The sequence below is a fragment of the Camelina sativa genome, chromosome 1 (genome assembly GCF_030686135.1).
Source record: "Camelina sativa cultivar CO46 ecotype springtype chromosome 1, ASM3068613v1".
Classification (NCBI taxonomy): Eukaryota; Viridiplantae; Streptophyta; class Magnoliopsida; order Brassicales; family Brassicaceae; genus Camelina; species Camelina sativa.
Window position 1 is genome coordinate 4,931,328 of NC_141880.1, and position 17,630 is coordinate 4,948,957.

A 17,630-nucleotide genomic window follows, 5' to 3' on the forward strand; every position below is an offset into this window, starting at 1 on the left:
TTTTTCATTTGTTTATTATATTCTATATAATATAAAAACAAAAATAATAGCTAATTAAAATTGGTTTTCAAAAACTTTTCAGATATAGAAAAATCTATGTTTTTTACAATTTGTTTTGCATATTGTTTGATGATTTTTTTGATAATGTTAAATATTTTTTACAAATTTTGTATCCGTACACTTTATCGAGTGTAGACACATTATTGAGTGTACAGATATCTGTACACATTATCTAGTATACTGATGTAATTTGTTTAATGTGTACATTTAATTATGTGTACAGATATATGTACATTTAATTATGTGTACAGATATATGTACATTTAATTATGTGTACAGATATATGTACACTTAATAAGATGTATAGACACTTGTATACTTAAAATAGTGTACGGATAATATAATATATTAAAAAATTATTAAACAAAATTTATATCAAATTGTAAAGAAAAAATATATATATTTTTACGTATCTAAAAAGTTTTCTAAAAAAAGAAATATATTAATAATTATTTGAAAAATCAAGAAAATAAAAGAGAAGAAGAGTAATGGCATAAGATGTAATTAAGTAAGGTCTTGAATGACAAAAAAGACAATATGAACATGTGAATAGTGGTCAACGTTGTTTTTCTAATTGTAAATAGTGAATGTATTGATTTGCTAATTTTGTTTCAAAAACGTATCATTTCCCCAAATAACTCTATATTTTTTCAATTTTCTTGACCATTCTAAACAGTCCACCTACATCATCAATTCATTAAAAAAATTAAGCAATTGAGCAGATTAGGTATTTTTTTTTCTTTTGGTAAAAATTAAGCAATTGGCCATATTCATGCTGTGATCATATATAATAAGTCCATACCAAAAATCATATATAATTGGCCATGCATTAATTTGGTAATATTCAGTTGTATTTTTATCACATTTCTACTAAAATATCTTTTAAAAAAAAAACAAAGCAGAAGAGAACAAAAATGGGCAACTGCCACGATCCATCCTACGAAACTTCAATTTTGGGGTTTTCTCTCGTCTTCTTCTTCTTCTCTTCTCCTTCTAGATCGGAGGAAATGGGTCTTACCAGCCGCCATTGACGACTACGACGACCATTCCTTCTTCTTCTTCTTCTTCTTCTTCTAGCCTCCTTCTACTTTTTTTTTTTCTCTTTTTCATTCTCTCCCATTCACTATTCTCTTCTTCCTCTACACAGAGAGATGTCTTCTAATACACCATCTTCTAGCGCCGCCGCTGCTGCCGGATCGGCAGAATCTTCCGCCGCCCGGAGAAATTCGAAACGACCCAAGTGTATATCTCTTCTTTCCCTCATCGTCACGATTCTTGTTTAACTCTTCGATTCGATTCAATATTCTCGCTATGTCTTTATTAGATTTGACTCTAGTAGGTTGACTATATTATTAGGGTTCTTACTTTCTCATTGAAAAGACTTGATTTTTTAATTTAGAAGTTTTAGCTTAGGAATCGAGTATGCTCTATAGCTAAAAGGGTGATTATGATTTGATTTTGCAGATTCAAAATTTACACAGCAGGAGCTTCCAGCTTGCAAGCCTATTCTTACGCCTGGTTGGGTAAGTTAGCTTCTTGATTTTATTACTTGTAATCTCTTTATACTCATGTTTTTTTTTCAGTCTACAGTGTTTATTTTGCTTTGAAACGCTCAATTGAATTTATCTTTTTGTTCTGCAGGTGATTTCGACATTTTTGATCATTAGTGTCATCTTCATTCCACTCGGAGTTATTTATCTTTTTGCTTCTCAAGATGTAAGTGATGATGATCCAATACTGCTGTGCTGAGGCCTTCACTAATATGGGTTCTTTATCTCACATGTTTCAACTCTTGTGATGTAGGTTGTTGAGATTGTTGATCGGTATGATACTGAATGCATACCTCCGTCTGATAGGGCTAACAAGGTTGCATACATTCAAGGAGCTGCAAATAAATCTTGTACTCGGACACTAACTGTTAGTTTTTCCCTATGCCAGTGTTTCGTTCTTTGGAGATTTGATTAGTCATTGAGTGTTTTTGTTTACTGGCTCTTTTCGTATTCTTGGTATTTTGTTTAGGTGCCTAAGGAAATGAAGCAGCCTATCTACGTATATTACCAGCTTGAGAACTTTTACCAGAATCACCGCAGGTATGTGTTGAGAACTTCTATCTTTCTTGTAATATTTTGTATTTGTATGGGGGTTTCAGTGCTAGAACTAGAGTGAACGGCTACATTGATATCACAAAGTAGCCAGGGTGCATGGAAAGAAATTCTTAAGTTTGACTTACGAATTCCTTTAAATTGTTCTGTCGTTGTCATCTTTGATGTTGCAGGTATGTGAAAAGCCGAAGTGATTCGCAATTGAGAAGTGTGAAAGATGAGAATCAAATAGACGCATGCAAGCCTGAGGATGATTTTGGTGGGCAGCCGATTGTACCATGTGGTCTAATTGCTTGGAGTTTATTTAATGACACATACACTCTATCAAGAAAGAACCAGCCTTTAGCTGTTAACAAGAAAGGAATCGCATGGAAGAGTGACAAGGAACACAAGTTTGGGAAAAATGTATTTCCAAAGAACTTCCAGAAGGGTAATATCACCGGTGGTGCCAAACTAAATCCAAATATACCAGTAAGCCTTTAATAACATGGTACAGTCTTAGACAGGGTCATATCCTTTGCAAAACACTTGACTTGGTCTCCCTTTCTCTCTTATATCTTTCAGTTGAGTGAGCAAGAGGATCTGATTGTGTGGATGAGGACTGCAGCTTTGCCAACATTTAGAAAATTATACGGGAAGATAGAGAGTGATTTGCATAAGGGTGATACCATAGAAGTGAATCTGCAGAACAACTACAACACATACAGTTTCAGTGGGAAGAAGAAGCTTGTCCTGTCCACAACAAGTTGGCTTGGTGGAAAGAACGACTTCCTCGGCATTGCTTACCTCACAGTTGGGGGGATATGTTTCGTCTTGGCTCTTGCATTTACCGTCATGTATCTTGTGAAACCCAGGTTTGTATCTTATCCTTGGCCTTTTAAACGTATTATTCAAAGATAAAAGCAAAGTGTAGGTAGATTTTGATTTGGTGTGGTGTTGGGTTTGTACAGGCGGCTTGGTGATCCTACCTACTTGTCGTGGAACAGAATTCCTGGAGGTCGGTAAACAAAGACTCTGCATCATCAACGTTTGTAAATCTACTTTCCGTGGTTGTAATCTGATTCAAAACTGCAAGTGATGATTTTCTTATTATTGATGTGAAATGTATGTAAGATGTTATAGTTAAAAGATGCTCATTACATAGAATGATTGATGCTTCCTATCATGCTCATTACCTTTTTCTCTTCGGAAAAAGCAACTCCCTCGAAATGGATTATTAGCTGGACTCTCTCTGCCTTTTAAACTATATGTTTGTATCAATCAAGAGCACTCATTGCGTTCAAATAGAATAGTATTTGATTCCGAGATTAGAAACACCATTACAGATTCGACAAAAAAGAGCGGCATTTGGTTTGTTTTGTTTGTTAGCTACAGTTCAGTAATCAGGCCCAGATGGCGAGGAGGGACATGGAAGCAGCGCCGAGGACGAGAGAGAGGTAAGCGGCCAAGTGAAGCCAGAGATTGGATTGCAATCTTGGATTCATAAAATCAGGAGCAAGAAGATCAACGAGTGACATGTAAATGAGAATCCCAGCAGATGCAGCGTTCAACATTCCTTCCACCATTATTGCCTCTTTGCTCTCTTTCCTGTATCCTAAACCACTCGACATCCCCATCCCTATCCCTATCCCAACTGGTGCTGTCACCGAGAAAAATGTTGCCATTATCACCGTTGATTTCGATTTCAACTCCGCCTATACATACATACACACACAACATCAGTATGCTATTATCAATCAATTTATTTTTAAACATGAAAAAAAGATGATTGTTGTGACATGGTTCGCCTAGACTAATGTAAGTTACCTGTGACACTAAAAATATGTCTAAACTAAACCACACGTCTGGCTAATAGGAAGTAAAGATTCGTGGAAGAGACTTACAAGGGAGATGCAGCCACCGAGGCCAAGACCTTCAAAGAACTGATGAAACGAAAGAGCAGCCATGAGTGGCTTTATGGTGTCTATGCTCTGTGAAGCTCCAAGTGATATCCCTATTATAACCGAATGTACAACTATGCCAATCTCAAGCACTTGTGACACTATGCGTCTCCTGATCATCTCAGTCGAGCCATGCGCGTGTCCGTGACTCGCGTGCGTGTGCACGTGAACATGACCCGCATGCTCTTCTTCGTCTACTACTACGTTCACTTGCTTGCTCCCGCTGTTATTGCTAAAATGTTGCCTCTTGTAATACCCCGTGGCAAAAGTATCGATCATCAGAGTCCCCATCGCCGACAGCATCGCTACGAAACCCGCGAATGGGAACTTGCCAGCTGTCGTGTCCGCAAGATAAGGTGAGCTCAATCTCTCGAACGCGTCTGGTAGTATATGGACGAAACCTGTGCATAGGATCACCCCAGCAGCAAAAGCTTTCACCATAAAGAAGATATCGTTTTCCGGCTGTAACGCAGGAATCTTTTTCCCGATCAACGGTAGACTGACGCCGAGTCCTCCCGCCACAAGAAGCAAAGCGATCGAACCAAGCTTCAACTTCGTCGCTTTCTCTGCTTCATCTTTAGATACAGCGTCACGATCATCGTGACTTGTACAATCACTCGAGGCACAACACATATGTAAACATATTAATATCAATACTACACAAACTCTCAACATAGTTGCTGAAGAACAGCCGCATTCAGACATGGGGTTTTTAGATATTTTTTGCTATTATTTTGTAAGAGAGTAAAGTGTGAAGAGTTATGGTGAAGAAACGAAAGCTTTTTATAGAGAGAAAGCGAGAGAGAACCTTAACTTTTAATAAGCGAGTGGTCCATATATGTTAATAGCAGAATCTATATATTACGTAGAGTTGACCACTATATACGTAGAGTTTACCACTATACACATTTCTTTGTTTGTCGCGCACAAAAGAATTTGAAATTCTCTTATTACTCTTATTGTATAACACTAAGTCATTTAAACAAAGTCTAGTCTAGATACAAACAGGAAGGAACATTTATGGAAAAGGTCGGCTTTAGAATTCATTGGTTACTATAAGAAATTCTTCAAGCATCTTAGATTGTAGTGTATGGATGGCTCAAACAAGACGCCCTTTCGATCTCTTCTAATCATTACTTATATCTATTTATACATTCTCTTGAGATATGCACTAATTAAACTAGGACGATGAACAATTCAAAGTATGTATATTTAAGGAACAACATGGAGCGTACTGTTTTCTTTTTAAGTAGGCATTGAATGGAACCATTTTGACGATTATGATAAAGTAGAAAAGAGATTAGCTGTGAATTATATAATCCTTGTAACTATTAGTTGTCAAGTTTAGTAGTACATGATCTCTAGCTTTTTCACTTTATCAAAAGCGAAAAATAGATGACTAAATATGAATTGAAAATGTGGAAGACATTTTTTTAACAAGAAAGTAAAATGTGAAGACAGAATGTCGTCATGTTAGTCTGTGAACCTGTGAACCGTGAGGTGAGTGATTTTAATTTGATTTCTTTAGTTTACTTTTTGGGTTCAAGAAATTTACGATGGTCTCATCTTCCTCTCAAGGTGGGAATGGGTGGGTAATGCTAGGCCAATCAAGCCACGTGTTTCGAATTCAGATTTCACCATCTCTACTTGAGTGTGATGGTTACCTGAACCCAATGATTTTTGGCCTTTTGTTTCTCTTGGTTTCAAGTCTTAAAAACTCTGAACTATAATTCAGATATAGACGTTTGAGGAAACAATTATTGGGTTTTATAAGAAGAGAAATCGCACAGAACTGATCCCAAAACATCAATGTTTGATCACGACGCTTAACTAGATTTTTGTGTAACTTTTATACCCTTAAACTAGATTTTAACCCGCGATACACCGCCGCATTATGTATTTTTGTATATTTTATATAACTTACTAAAAAAACATTATGTTGGATCAAATATATGTTTTAAACTTTTTAACAATAATATTGAGATATTTGTAATTTTATTTTCTTTATCTATTTAAAAATTATTATTTTCATTTGAAATTTAATTAATCAAAATTCTTTTATTTTGGAATTTAATCAATCAAAATTAGTTGTTGTGAAAGTAAATATTTATGTATAATACTTTGTAGTTAGTATAAAATTATTTAAATTTTATTCACCAATTTGAAATTATTTAGTTTTGTCTATGAGTATGATGGAGCGGGTTAGTGTTGGTTTTTAACTTCTTTCATATAAAATTAAGTTTTAAAATATTTTGTTTGTGTTTTTAGACCAACCCGCAAAAATATATAAGTGTACTAATATTAACCTAATTCCCATCACATGCTTATGATTATTTTTAGTCTAGGTTTGGACCCGTAGATAAAAAAAAATAGTTATTAAAAAAATAGTTAGTTTTGTATCTGAGTATGATGGAGCGAGTTAGTGTTGGTTTTTAACTTCTTTCATATAAAATTAAGTTTTAAAATATTTTGTTTGTGTTTTTAAACCAACCCGCAAAAATATATAAGTCTACTAATATTAACCTAATTTCTATCACATTCTTATGATTATTTTTAGTTTAGGTTTGGACCCGTGAATAAATAAAATTTTTCATAAATTATTGTTGCTTTTTTAGTATTGTTATTGATATTTACACAAATAATATTATTGATATTACTCATATGACTAAATTTGATGTGTTCACTATTTAAATTGTGCAACAGGATATATATATATATATATATTTGTATTTGACATCATAACTCTATAAATGACACATGTTTTTTAGTAAAAAAAACTTATATCATTTTGTGGAGGTTAAAACAATATATATATATATAGTATAATAAAATCATACATTATTAGTTTATTTTTATATTTTTTTCTACCCATTTTGACATCAATTACTCTATCCATTTTAACATAGAAAATATTAAACAATTTATGTATAATGGAAAATATGTATAATGCCAAACCAATGATGGAAAATCGAAATTGAATAAGGTAAAATACTATAGTTTCTTTTTTCATTAAATTTTTTTAAAATTTGTGATTAAAAAGGAAAATAGAAATTGATGTTGCTCAGATATTTAGGGAAATATATATTTCCATACTCGATTTTCCTAATTTTTTTTTAATTTTTTTTATTAAATATTTTAATTACAATGACATATGATGTAAATATTGTCCAACTTCAAACCTTATTCTGAAAAATACTCCGAAAATAATAATATAGATTTGATCTTTTAATCTAATACTTCATTAGGATATCTACCAAAATGGTTTGCGTTAGTTTGGTAGTTGTGCTAAGTTTAAACATGTAAAAAGCATTGTTCACGTACGAAAAGAAAACATATTTAAATATAACTGATATTTATATATGAAAAAAAAAATGTCGAGCATCAATCAATCGTTCACAAACATCTACATGTGCATTGCCTATTCGAATTTAACATGAACGCATTCACTCTTTTTGTTTTCTTTCTCATTTCCTATCAGAATTTTATCACTAATATTTTACATTCCATGTAAATAATAAGATGGAAACGAAGAAAATGTCGATGGAGTGATGTATATATAATATTTTTGACGATTGCACATTTCATTTGCTTAGTAATTAACACCAATATAATGATTTTCCCGTAATTTATATATACACACAACCATAAAAATTAAATTATAATTATCCACAATAACTATCCACAATGAATTAAGCCCAACATTACCCTAATAACTTCAATACACCAAAAAAAAAAGAAAAAACACTTCAATACACCAACTTTATAATTATAGCCCATAATCTTCATTAGATTTCATAATCTTTGTGATATCAATAAAAAATACCTAAATCATAATTTACTTTTTAACTTTAAAAACACTGCCTAATTGGTGATCTCATATCTCCAAACTTTGTATTTTGCCAGATATATTTCCCTAATTAATTTTTAATATTTTTAAGACATTCACTTTCTTATTTTGAGTGGTAACTTTTGTACATGATTCACTCGGTTAATGGTACATGACTATAGCTAGAACCGATAGCCAAAACATACTTTCAGTTTTTCTTTATCGTTAAAAAAATCAATACAACATTATTTGTCACAAATCGAAACTCTCTGTTTAATATATTCTACAACATCAGGATTATATATACGCTTTTTTTTTGGTCAACTGAATTATATTGATGGATATATAAGCTATATAACATCAGGACTATTTATAAGCTATACAAAACATTTATATCCTCATCTATTAAACTAGCAAAAGTTATTCGAACACATACCGGGTGGTTTACTTACAGAAATATGTCTTCCGGTCCCGTTTTTGTGTACTGAGATATTTTTACGATGTACCGGTTTAGTGAACCGAGTCATTGCATAATTGAACATTTATTTATAAGAAAGAAAAGTAAAAAAAAAGAAAAAAAGAAAAAAGAAATAAAACATTTGCATTGAGCGAGAGAGAGAGAGAGAGAGAGAGGAAAGCAGAAGAAGCAATCGTGAGAGACTCTCGAGTCTTCCTGAGTCACTCCCCCTCTCCTCTCACACCTCTTTGCTTCGGCGACGACGGCGAATTTGGGAGAGATAAAGAGAGCTAACAACATCTTTCCCTTCAATTACCTTGTTAGGGTTTTGTATTTTGTGTTCTTGATTCTTCTTCACAATGGTACGCGCTTTCTCCTTCATCCACTTTTGGGTTTACGAATCCTCTAATGGCGTCTGTGCTTTTTTTTTGTTTTGTTTTTGTGTGTTTGGAGTTTCATTTCAAAGTCTAGTAGAAACGAACAAGGCTCCCTTAATTTTGCGATTTCAGTGATGATTGGCATCTTTTGTGAGTATATAATCGTGTATGATTACTTTTTGTTTCTTCAGCATAAGTTGAATCGAAACAACCGTGACAAACTTCAGCAGTTCGTGGATATCACAGGAGCTAGGTAACTGGATCTATCCCCATGAGCTAAGCTTATCATCGCTAGTTTTACTGTAGATTTGTTGTTACATAAGGCCAATACAAGGAACTGTATCTGTAGTTTGATAGCAAACGTATTTGTAACATTTGTTGGGTTTGTCTATATTATTATCTCAAATTGTGTTTTGGTTTGACCTGTTAAATTGTATTTGGGCAGTGAGAAGAGTGCTCTTCAGGCTCTCAAAGCCACTGATTGGCACCTTGAAGCAGCCTTTGATGTGTTTTACAGCCAGCCTCACCCAAGAACCAATTCTTCTGATGTAAGACGCTTGGAGGAGCTCTACAATAGATATAAAGGCAAGCTACTTGTTGCTCTCTGAGTTGATCAAAGCCACTGTTTGATATCATTTGTGTTCCTTTTGCATTAACAATGTTGTGTTGCATTTTGCAGACCAATATTCTGATATGATTCTAGCAGAGGGTATCTCGAATCTGTGTAATGATCTTGAGGTATTATATTTGTCTTCTTGAATATATGCTTAAGAATGATGTGGTTTATCTTACACAGTGTTAATTAAAACTGTCTTGAATTCAATCTCCAGGTGGAACCACAAGACATAGTCACGGTATGTTTATCCTGAAACATTTTCCTATAACTAGCTTGCGTGTATCTGGTTTTTTTACTTTTGCCTTAAGGATGCCACCCAGTATGAGTTATAGAGGAACAGATTGAAAGTAGAGTTTTAACTCATTGGTTTCTCACTGGTTGCTCTGGGTTTTCGTGTTCATCTTCTGGATATTTACTTATTCCAATTTCAGTTGGTTCTTTCGTGGCATATGAATGCTGCCACAGCGTGTGAATTTTCTAAGCAAGAATTTATCACTGGATTACAGGCGTTAGGGTGAGTTAACTAGCCTTGATGCTTTTCGATTTTGTAACATTTTTACCTGATGAGGGGTCTTTTTATGTGGAGTACTAAGACTCAATTTTCTGATGGCAGTGTAGATTCAGTTGGGAAGTTGCGCGAAAAGCTGCCATTTATGCGTTCTGAGCTAAAAGATGAACGTAAGTAGAAAAATGAGTGGCCATTCTTTATCTGGTTCACAATTTGATTGATGGAAAGTCCTACGTTAGCTGACATTTGTGTAATGTTCTTCTTGTGCATTTATCTTGTTCAGAAAAGTTCCATGATATATACAACTTTGCGTTTGGGTGGGCGAAAGAGAAGGTAAAAACCTTGATATGAGGTATTTGCCTCTAGGATATGTTGTTTTTTTTCAGAGGCTAGTGACAAATATTTTAATGGTAAAATGTTTCAGGGGCAAAAATCTCTTGCTCTAGATACGGCGATCGGGATGTGGCAGTTGCTATTTGCAGAAAGAGAGTGGCCGTTGGTAACTCACTGGTGTGATTTCTTGCAGGTAAACACTCGAGTATAATATATCATCAAGGCATCTTCTATCTTATTTGTTGCTTCTGATACAATTTTGTTTCCAAAAATCAGGATCGTCATAACAAGGCCATATCTAAGGACACATGGGCGCAGCTCCTGGAATTTTCAAGGGTAAGAGAAAAACTAGATACAGCTGTCAATGAGTTTACATTATTGCAACTATGATGGAGTAGCGTTGATATATGGATTGAGACAATATTTTTGTGAATGCAGATGGTCGACCCTGTGCTGTCGAATTATGATGCAGAAGGAGCATGGCCTTACCTCATTGATGAATTCGTTGAGTACCTGTATGACAAGAATGTCGTTGAGAAGTGACCAGCCAACTGGGAGAAGTAATTTGTTCTATCTTACAATGTTCCTTTCGTCTCATTATTTTAATAGACTTTACAGATTTCTATTGTGTTTCTGGTCAGAATCTTGAAATTGATTATTAAATAAGTCAGCTTTTCAACTTTTATGACTTGTCTTAGTATAATGAAACCAAAATTGCTCCTCTATCTGTTGTTTACCAATAATCATTGCACGAACAAACTCCATTCTTAAAATGATGGAACCTATTTGTGTCTCTCACGACAATCTCTCTGCCTACAAGCTTTGAGATAAGCTTTGTTGCAGCGTGGCAGTTCACACACGCTCTTAGATTCTTTGTGATCCGCAGTGTTGTCCCTTGGGGTGTACTTATGAGTCCATATGCGATCGCTATCCTCTCACTGTGGTTGCACAGAGTCTCTTCAGCTTCTTCATCGTTGAGATCGTGCAATGAAGCATCCTTGTATGCCACAAATCCACCTTCCTTTAGTCTGCTCTCTATCCACTCTACTTGTCTCTCTATCTCTTTGTATCTCGGATGTGACTTATCACCCACTCGGAAAGCCTCCAACCTTCCCCTTACTTCAACCCAGCTGCATCCAACGTCTTTGCTCAATCCTTTCTCCTTCATTCTCACCCGCACCTCTGCAACACGCTCCCACAAACGAGCTGCAGCATATAGATTTGAGAGCTGCACGTAGTGGCCTGTGTTGGATGGATCTATAGCAAAAAGCTGTTGAGCTGCGTATTCTCCCAGTTCCACATGGCGATGCTTCTTGCACGCGCTTAGGAGGGCTCCCCAAACTGTTACACCGGGCTGGACTGGCATACATTTGATCACTTCATAAGCTTGATCCATATGACCAGCCCGCCCGAGAAGATCAATTACGCATGCATAGTGTTGCTGTTGTGGATTTATTTTGTGATCTGTCATCCTGTTGAAGAACCACCAGCCTTCTCTTACCAAGCCTGAGTGGTTACAGGCCATGAGGAGCCCCAGAAAAGTGATGTCATTGGGATGCACTCCATCACGTTCCATTATACGGTACAGACTGATTGCTTCTCTTGCCCGCCCGTGCAATCCATACCCAACAATCATAGCACTCCACACCACAACATCCCTGTCAAGAGTTCGGTCAAAAACCGATCTTGCACACTCTACACTACCACATTTAGCAAACATATCAATTAGGGCGCTGCTAATGAAAACGTCATCCCTGTAGTCTGTCCTGCCTACATATTCGTCCATCCAGCGAGCCTGCTCAAGAGAACCAACTTGAGCGCAAGCTGAAACGGCAGATGTTATAGAGATGGTGTCGGGTCTGACATCTTTCTCAATCATCTCATGAAACATATCAATAGCATCCTTGGCATAACCGTTCTTAGCGTAGCCAGAGATCATTGCGTTCCACAAAATAAGGTTGGGTGACTTCATCTTATCAAACAGAACTTTAGCAGTTGCGACTTGTCCGCATTTTGCATACATGGTGTTGAGAGAGATGAGCAAGTCAGGCTCTGTTTCAAGACCCATCTTCACAACAGAAGCATGAACAGATCTCCCTTGCTCCAAATCCTGTAAGCAAGTGAAAGCATTGAGAACACTAACGAGAGATACCCAGTCTGGCTTCACACCCACCTTCCTCATCTGACTAAAAATCTCAAGAGCTTCCACAGGCTCACCGTTTTGAGCATAAGCTGAAACAATAGCCGTCCATGATACAATCGTTCTCTCAGTCAATGGCACCCCTTTAAACACAGTTCTCGCGGACCCTAAACGCCTACATTTTGCGTACAAGGCAATAAGACCGTTCTGAACAAACACATCATCCTCAAATCCAAGCCTAAACACCTGAGCGTGAACAAGCCGACCCACGGGAAGGTGAGACAAACCGCCGCAAGCTTTAAGAAGATGAGGGAAAGTGAAAGAATCAGGAGAAACACGAGCGAGCTGCATCTTGGAATACATGAGAAGTGCATCTTGGAAGTAATTGTTTCTGGAATAACCCCTGATGATAGCATTCCAGGGGTATATTTGAGGGTGAGGTAAACCGTCGAACACCTGGCGTGCGAAAGTAACGTCTCCAAAAGAAGAGCTTGCTTGAATGAGTTTGGTGATCAAGAAACCACTGAACTGCAAACCAAGTACTAGTAAATGTGCGTGGATTTGTCTCAGCTGAGATTTACGAGTGGAGCTATCTATAAGCGACGCGTAGAAAGAATCAGAGTGGATTCCTGAATTGGCTGCAACCAAAAAAAAAAAACAAGAACAGAGTTTCACATCATATGAGAGTTTTGTTTTTGGGGATCGAAAACAGCAAATTTAGAGTTCTTCTTCTTACTGTAGAGTAAAGGAGAAGCAAGAAGAGATGCTTCCGCCGACATTGCTGCCTCATTTCTTTTTCATTCTTCGTTTGGTTATTTTGTCTTTGTCTCCTTCAGAGTTTACATTTTTTCATATCGATTTTGAATTCTATTTATATTTTTCTGAAAATTTATTTTATTTATGGAATTTTTGTGAACTTTTTGTTGTTGGGCTTGGGCCTATTCTCCTTTTTTTTTTTTTTTTTTTGTATTCAGTTAAAAAAGATATATTCGGAAGATAAATAATACCAATTTAAAATGGAAATCCAATTGAAGTTATATAAATTAATTATTGAGGGAAAAAAAATAATAACTAAATGAGTACTAATAATGGGGAGAAGAAAACCAAATTGAAATAAAATCAATTAAAATTGAAAGAATATTTTTAATGTATAGCTAAATAATGATATTAAGGAAAGTAAATCATAACAAGTTTTGTTAATAAAGTTATCAATTAGAGAAACACGCTAAAAATAAGGCTCAAAAAATCATATATGACAATTTGACAATTTTGTTCAGGATCTACATAAATAAGATCCCAATGTTATCCTTTAATTCTTAGGGTTTTACTCTTTTTTTTCCTGATCCTATATGACAATTTGTTTATTTTAGCTCTCTCCACTATAAATATATTTAGGAGAGGCTTAAAGAACTTAAGTTAGATAGAGAAAGCAAAATCATGAGTTTTTTTATTACTAATCTCTTCGGAGAGCCATACGAACAAGGCAGTGACTCTGATCATGATGATGGTGATCGAGCTGGTATTACTAATCTCTCCCAAGAGCCACACGAACAAGGTATCAGCTGTGACTCTGATCATGATGATGGTGATCGAGCAGGTATTGATGACTCTGACGATGATCCAGCACCGGGTAAACCTAGAGTGCTGCATTCAGACAAGTTAAGGTCAAGATCTGGGCATAAGTTCATGAGACGTGCGGAGAAAGTTTGGGCAATTCCTTCTACTACAGAGGAGGAAAAAGTTGAATCCCTAAAACGTGTACGTGAGTCTAAACCGGGATCAGAAGAAGAAAAGGTGGGTGACGTCGTTCGTTTTGGGAAGAACAGTTACTTCGTGATTGATATCTTCGAGAAAGAGATCATGGAGTTGGGAGACAAAGTGGATCTGAACTTCAAAAGATTCAGAAAGTTGGAAGCTGTTGATGGAGACGCTCCGCGAGACCATCACTTCTACAAGTACCGTTGCTGTTACCCTTCTTGCTGCTGCGTTTGCTAGACCGGTGCCGTGGAGAGAGAGTGGTGGATTCTTGAGAGAGGATTAGCCTTGAAGGAGAAGAAAGGAGTCAGCTTCTTCGTGAGAACTTATCAAGAAAGAAAAGAGCTGATGAGGGTTGCTGTAACCGTGACTGATTGTCATCATTATCACAGTTTGTACTTCTTCGACATCCTGTTCCCTACCGAGTATCCATATGGAGCACCTTGTTTCTATTACCATCCGTATGGCCTTCCTTTGAGCAATTTTGAATCCCAAAGGTCATTGGGTGTAAAGCTCCGCTACAACATCTTAGATGTGTTTCTCCACATTCAAGACATTGTGTTGATGAACACCAACAAGTCATGTCACCAGATGCTAGATATGCTCGAACGGCCGCTCGCTGGGTTTCAAGATTTCGTAAAAGGTTTCTTTAGGAAGAAGGGACCGTTGATTCTTCGGAACTTGATGGAAGAGTTTGATATGGAAAAGGAGAGGGACAAGAAATGTTCTGGAAGGTGTACACTGCGTTTGTAGACAATAAAGCTTATTGTGGGCATCTTCTCAACAGTGATCTCAAAGCAGAGCTGGAGAATATGAAGGAGAAAGAGTATACGTTAAGCGATTACTACTATGGTTCTCCATCTCCCTACTACCCAACCTACACTAAAAGGTCCGATGGTTTCAAGAAGACATCCAAAAACCTAAGCTTCTTTAGCAAGTACTTGCCTTTCGATTATTAGTGTCTGGTAAGAGTTTGCCTCATAAAAGGGGAACGAGTCTATGTCTCTGATAAAAATTAAACAGACAAGCGTTGAATATGTAGATTTACAGCGAAAGAAACTCTGTAAAGTATACAGTGTTTGCCTCATCAATGGTAAGAGTTTCTAAACGGTGACTGGGATCGCTTCATCAAGGGCGACAACACCGGGAAGTACTTTGCCTTCCAACAGCTCCAAGCTGGCGCCACCACCAGTGGAGATGTGACTCATGACTCCTGCTACTCCCACTTTCTCCACTGCAGCCACTGAGTCTCCTCCTCCTATTATCGTTGTCACTCCCTTTCCACTTAGCTCTGCTAGTTTATTTGCTACCGCCTGCAACAACCATAATCCACAACTTAAAATCTTATATTCATCTACCATATGTTTATTCTATACGAGGAATCACTTTCTTACCTCTGTTCCAGCTGCAAACTTTTCCATCTCGAAAACTCCCATAGGTCCATTCCAAATGACTGTTTGTGTTGTGTCCAGAGCTTCGTTGAAAGTTTTGATAGAGTCTGGACCGATGTCCAATCCCATCCATCCGTCTTCAATTCCTGATGCAGGCACGATCTACAGAAATCCACATCACATTCTTTGCTCAGAACACAAAGCTTTAGAAAAATCAAATATTTAACAATTCTACTTCTCACATCTCTCTTTTAGATCATCAAGCAAGAACAAACCAAACGAGTTTACATAGAGCTTAAACAGGAGCACAACTTAATGGCTCCCCATATTTCTTTTACAAGGCACAAGTATAGCTAGCATATGGTTCACATAAGAGGTTAAAACTCAGCTTTAAAAGGAGCAAAACTTCTCTCTTTTTCTTTTAGATGATGTAGACCAGTCAAAAGGGTTTGTCCAAGAATCTCAGCACAGAAAAGTCTTACAAAACCCCAGTTCCCATTTTTATTTCCACTATCATCACCCAAGAATATAAACTAGTAAACTGCCAAGCTTTAAGCAATGGCGAGATGAGAGAGACAGACCTTGCTGTTGGCATCAGGAGCAAATTTGTCAGCAACCACAACATCTGTGGGCAACAAAAGAGACACTCCTTTGGCCTTAGCTTTGGCAAGGAGTTCTGTAGCCAATTCAAGTTTGTCTTCTTCAACAAGGGACGAACCAACTGAAAGACCTTGTGCCTTGTAGAATGTAAAGATCATTCCACCACCAAGAAGAAGGATATCACACTTCTCCAGAAGCGATTCAATAACTCCAATTTTGGATGAGACCTTGGATCCACCCACTATGGCTGCAAATGGTCTCTTTGGGGATGAAACAGCGCCTACAAGGTAGTCTAGCTCCTGTAGTTAGAGAAAGAAGTAAACAAATAAGTTCATGGTATCATTTGTAGCAACGATGCTTTGATGCTGAATTGGTAATCAAAGGGAAGTAGAATCTCTTCTATCAATAAATCACCTTTTGTAGAAGGAAACCAGCAACCGAAGGCTTCAAGAACTTAGTGACTCCTTCGGTAGAAGCATGAGCTCTGTGAGCAGTTCCGAAAGCATCATTGACATAGAGGTCAGCTAATGCAGCAAGTTTCTTGGCAAACTCAGGATCGTTCTTCTCTTCCTCCTTGTAAAACCTGACGTTCTCAAGAAGCAAAACTCCACCTTCAGGAAGAGCAGACACCAAGCTTTCCACTTCCGGACCGATACAATCATCAGCTTTCGTGACCTACAAAATTCTAAGTCAAAAAAAGCTCTCTCAAGCCAAGGAACATGATTCATCAGCGAGAACAAAACACGAACTTTACCTGAATACCAAGAAGCTCAGAGAGTCTAGGCACAAGAGGAGCCAAACTGAACTTTGGTGTGACTCCCTTTGGTCTTCCCTGAAAGAAAGATCAAAACCAATAAAGTGTTCAAATTTAGTTCAGGGGATGGAGCATTCAAATGTAGAGAGTGTGTGTGTGGGAATATATTACCAGATGAGTGGAGAGGATGACTTTAGCACCATTCTCAATCAAATACTTGATCGTTGGAATAGCTGCACGGATTCTGGTATCATCGGTGATGGTCTGGTTATCATCGAGAGGTACATTGAGATCAGCTCTCACGAAAACCTTCTTCCCCTTCAAATCAGCTGAGGTCAGATCTCCGACGCTCTTCTTCGCCATAGAAACCACTCCTCTGCTCCCTTTCCCGCGAACTGATTCAACCTTGGAAGCAACGTGGAGAGAGAAACGACGGGCATCGAGAGTGGCGGAGAAGCCAAGAGGACGCGCGGAAACAGAGGTGGAGGGGATCGGCAAAAGGGAGGCGCGTGCACGAGTTGCGGCGGAGGAAGCAACGCCGCTGGTGGACTTAAGGAGTGAAAATGCGGGGCTTGCGGCGGCTGAAGCCATGTGGATCAAGAGGAGATAACAAAGATGAAGAGATGAGAAACAGAGGGAGAGAGTGACTCACAATGTTCTCTTGGCTATTGGGTTTTTAGAGAGAGAGAGATTGGAATTTTTTTTTGTCTTATCACTGATGAGAGGTTCTAAAGCTTTCACCTTTTTTCTCAGAGATTAGTTTACTGTTTT

General features: G+C 37.2%; 5 protein-coding genes and 1 pseudogene across 6 annotated transcripts; 3 read left to right on the plus strand and 3 right to left on the minus strand.

The window, feature by feature from the left end:
- The first annotated feature begins 734 nt into the window (after window positions 1-734).
- Window positions 735-3,327, plus strand: LOC104776943 (ALA-interacting subunit 1). Its single transcript, XM_010501128.3, has 8 exons — window positions 735-1,302; window positions 1,525-1,583; window positions 1,702-1,776; window positions 1,864-1,977; window positions 2,080-2,150; window positions 2,336-2,633; window positions 2,727-3,016; window positions 3,113-3,327. The coding sequence occupies exons 1-8, from the start codon at window positions 1,212-1,214 to the stop codon at window positions 3,165-3,167; spliced, it is 1,053 nt and encodes a 350-aa protein (XP_010499430.1). The 5' UTR covers window positions 735-1,211; the 3' UTR covers window positions 3,168-3,327.
- A 108-nt stretch (window positions 3,328-3,435) lies between these two features.
- On the minus strand, window positions 3,436-4,962 carry LOC104776954 (zinc transporter 1). The gene is made up of 2 exons (XM_010501137.3): window positions 4,046-4,962; window positions 3,436-3,856 (listed from the first exon to the last, which is right to left on the minus strand). Exons 1-2 carry the CDS (start codon window positions 4,805-4,807, stop codon window positions 3,545-3,547), a joined length of 1,074 nt encoding a protein of 357 aa, XP_010499439.2. The 5' UTR covers window positions 4,808-4,962; the 3' UTR covers window positions 3,436-3,544.
- Window positions 4,963-8,486: 3,524 nt separating this feature from the next.
- Window positions 8,487-10,900, plus strand: LOC104776975 (defective in cullin neddylation protein). Its single transcript, XM_010501158.3, has 11 exons — window positions 8,487-8,747; window positions 8,954-9,015; window positions 9,208-9,347; window positions 9,442-9,500; window positions 9,593-9,616; window positions 9,810-9,892; window positions 9,992-10,056; window positions 10,170-10,219; window positions 10,311-10,412; window positions 10,496-10,555; window positions 10,658-10,900. Exons 1-11 carry the CDS (start codon window positions 8,745-8,747, stop codon window positions 10,760-10,762), a joined length of 753 nt encoding a protein of 250 aa, XP_010499460.1. The 5' UTR covers window positions 8,487-8,744; the 3' UTR covers window positions 10,763-10,900.
- On the minus strand, window positions 10,784-13,232 carry MEF22 (mitochondrial editing factor 22). Its single transcript, XM_010501147.2, has 2 exons — window positions 13,096-13,232; window positions 10,784-12,997 (listed from the first exon to the last, which is right to left on the minus strand). Exons 1-2 carry the CDS (start codon window positions 13,136-13,138, stop codon window positions 10,953-10,955), a joined length of 2,088 nt encoding a protein of 695 aa, XP_010499449.1. The 5' UTR covers window positions 13,139-13,232; the 3' UTR covers window positions 10,784-10,952.
- Window positions 13,233-13,663: 431 nt separating this feature from the next.
- Window positions 13,664-15,429, plus strand: LOC104776996 (uncharacterized; annotated as a pseudogene). Its single transcript, XR_015588313.1, has one exon. The product of XR_015588313.1 is annotated as an uncharacterized LOC104776996 (transcript).
- On the minus strand, window positions 15,044-17,563 carry PGK1 (phosphoglycerate kinase 1). Its single transcript, XM_010501169.3, has 6 exons — window positions 17,031-17,563; window positions 16,860-16,937; window positions 16,520-16,780; window positions 16,087-16,404; window positions 15,509-15,667; window positions 15,044-15,427 (listed from the first exon to the last, which is right to left on the minus strand). Exons 1-6 carry the CDS (start codon window positions 17,448-17,450, stop codon window positions 15,218-15,220), a joined length of 1,446 nt encoding a protein of 481 aa, XP_010499471.1. The 5' UTR covers window positions 17,451-17,563; the 3' UTR covers window positions 15,044-15,217.
- Between the last annotated feature and the right edge of the window lie 67 nt (window positions 17,564-17,630).

What these genes read in the sequence shown, in the direction of transcription:
- LOC104776943 (XM_010501128.3), top strand. Translation starts at nt 1,212, where the DNA reads ATGTCTTCTAATACACCATCTTCTAGCGCCGCCGCTGCTGCCGGATCG. An exon ending in CTATTCTTACGCCTGGTTGG is followed by an intron (nt 1,584 to 1,701) that starts GTAAGTTAGCTT and finishes TTTGTTCTGCAG; the next exon opens with GTGATTTCGACATTTTTGAT. An exon ending in ATCTTTTTGCTTCTCAAGAT is followed by an intron (nt 1,777 to 1,863) that starts GTAAGTGATGAT and finishes CTTGTGATGTAG; the next exon opens with GTTGTTGAGATTGTTGATCG.
- LOC104776954 (XM_010501137.3), bottom strand. Translation starts at nt 4,807, where the DNA reads ATGTCTGAATGCGGCTGTTCTTCAGCAACTATGTTGAGAGTTTGTGTA. An exon ending in TCGGTGGCTGCATCTCCCTT is followed by an intron (nt 3,857 to 4,045) that starts GTAAGTCTCTTC and finishes ATGTATGTATAG; the next exon opens with GCGGAGTTGAAATCGAAATC.
- LOC104776975 (XM_010501158.3), top strand. An exon ending in ACTGGTGTGATTTCTTGCAG is followed by an intron (nt 10,413 to 10,495) that starts GTAAACACTCGA and finishes TCCAAAAATCAG; the next exon opens with GATCGTCATAACAAGGCCAT. An exon ending in AGCTCCTGGAATTTTCAAGG is followed by an intron (nt 10,556 to 10,657) that starts GTAAGAGAAAAA and finishes TTGTGAATGCAG; the next exon opens with ATGGTCGACCCTGTGCTGTC.
- MEF22 (XM_010501147.2), bottom strand. Translation starts at nt 13,138, where the DNA reads ATGTCGGCGGAAGCATCTCTTCTTGCTTCTCCTTTACTCTACA. An exon ending in TGCTTCTCCTTTACTCTACA is followed by an intron (nt 12,998 to 13,095) that starts GTAAGAAGAAGA and finishes TTTTGGTTGCAG; the next exon opens with CCAATTCAGGAATCCACTCT.
- PGK1 (XM_010501169.3), bottom strand. Translation starts at nt 17,450, where the DNA reads ATGGCTTCAGCCGCCGCAAGCCCCGCATTTTCACTCCTTAAGTCCACC. An exon ending in CTGAGCTTCTTGGTATTCAG is followed by an intron (nt 16,781 to 16,859) that starts GTAAAGTTCGTG and finishes AGAATTTTGTAG; the next exon opens with GTCACGAAAGCTGATGATTG. An exon ending in CTCCTGATGCCAACAGCAAG is followed by an intron (nt 15,668 to 16,086) that starts GTCTGTCTCTCT and finishes GGATTTCTGTAG; the next exon opens with ATCGTGCCTGCATCAGGAAT.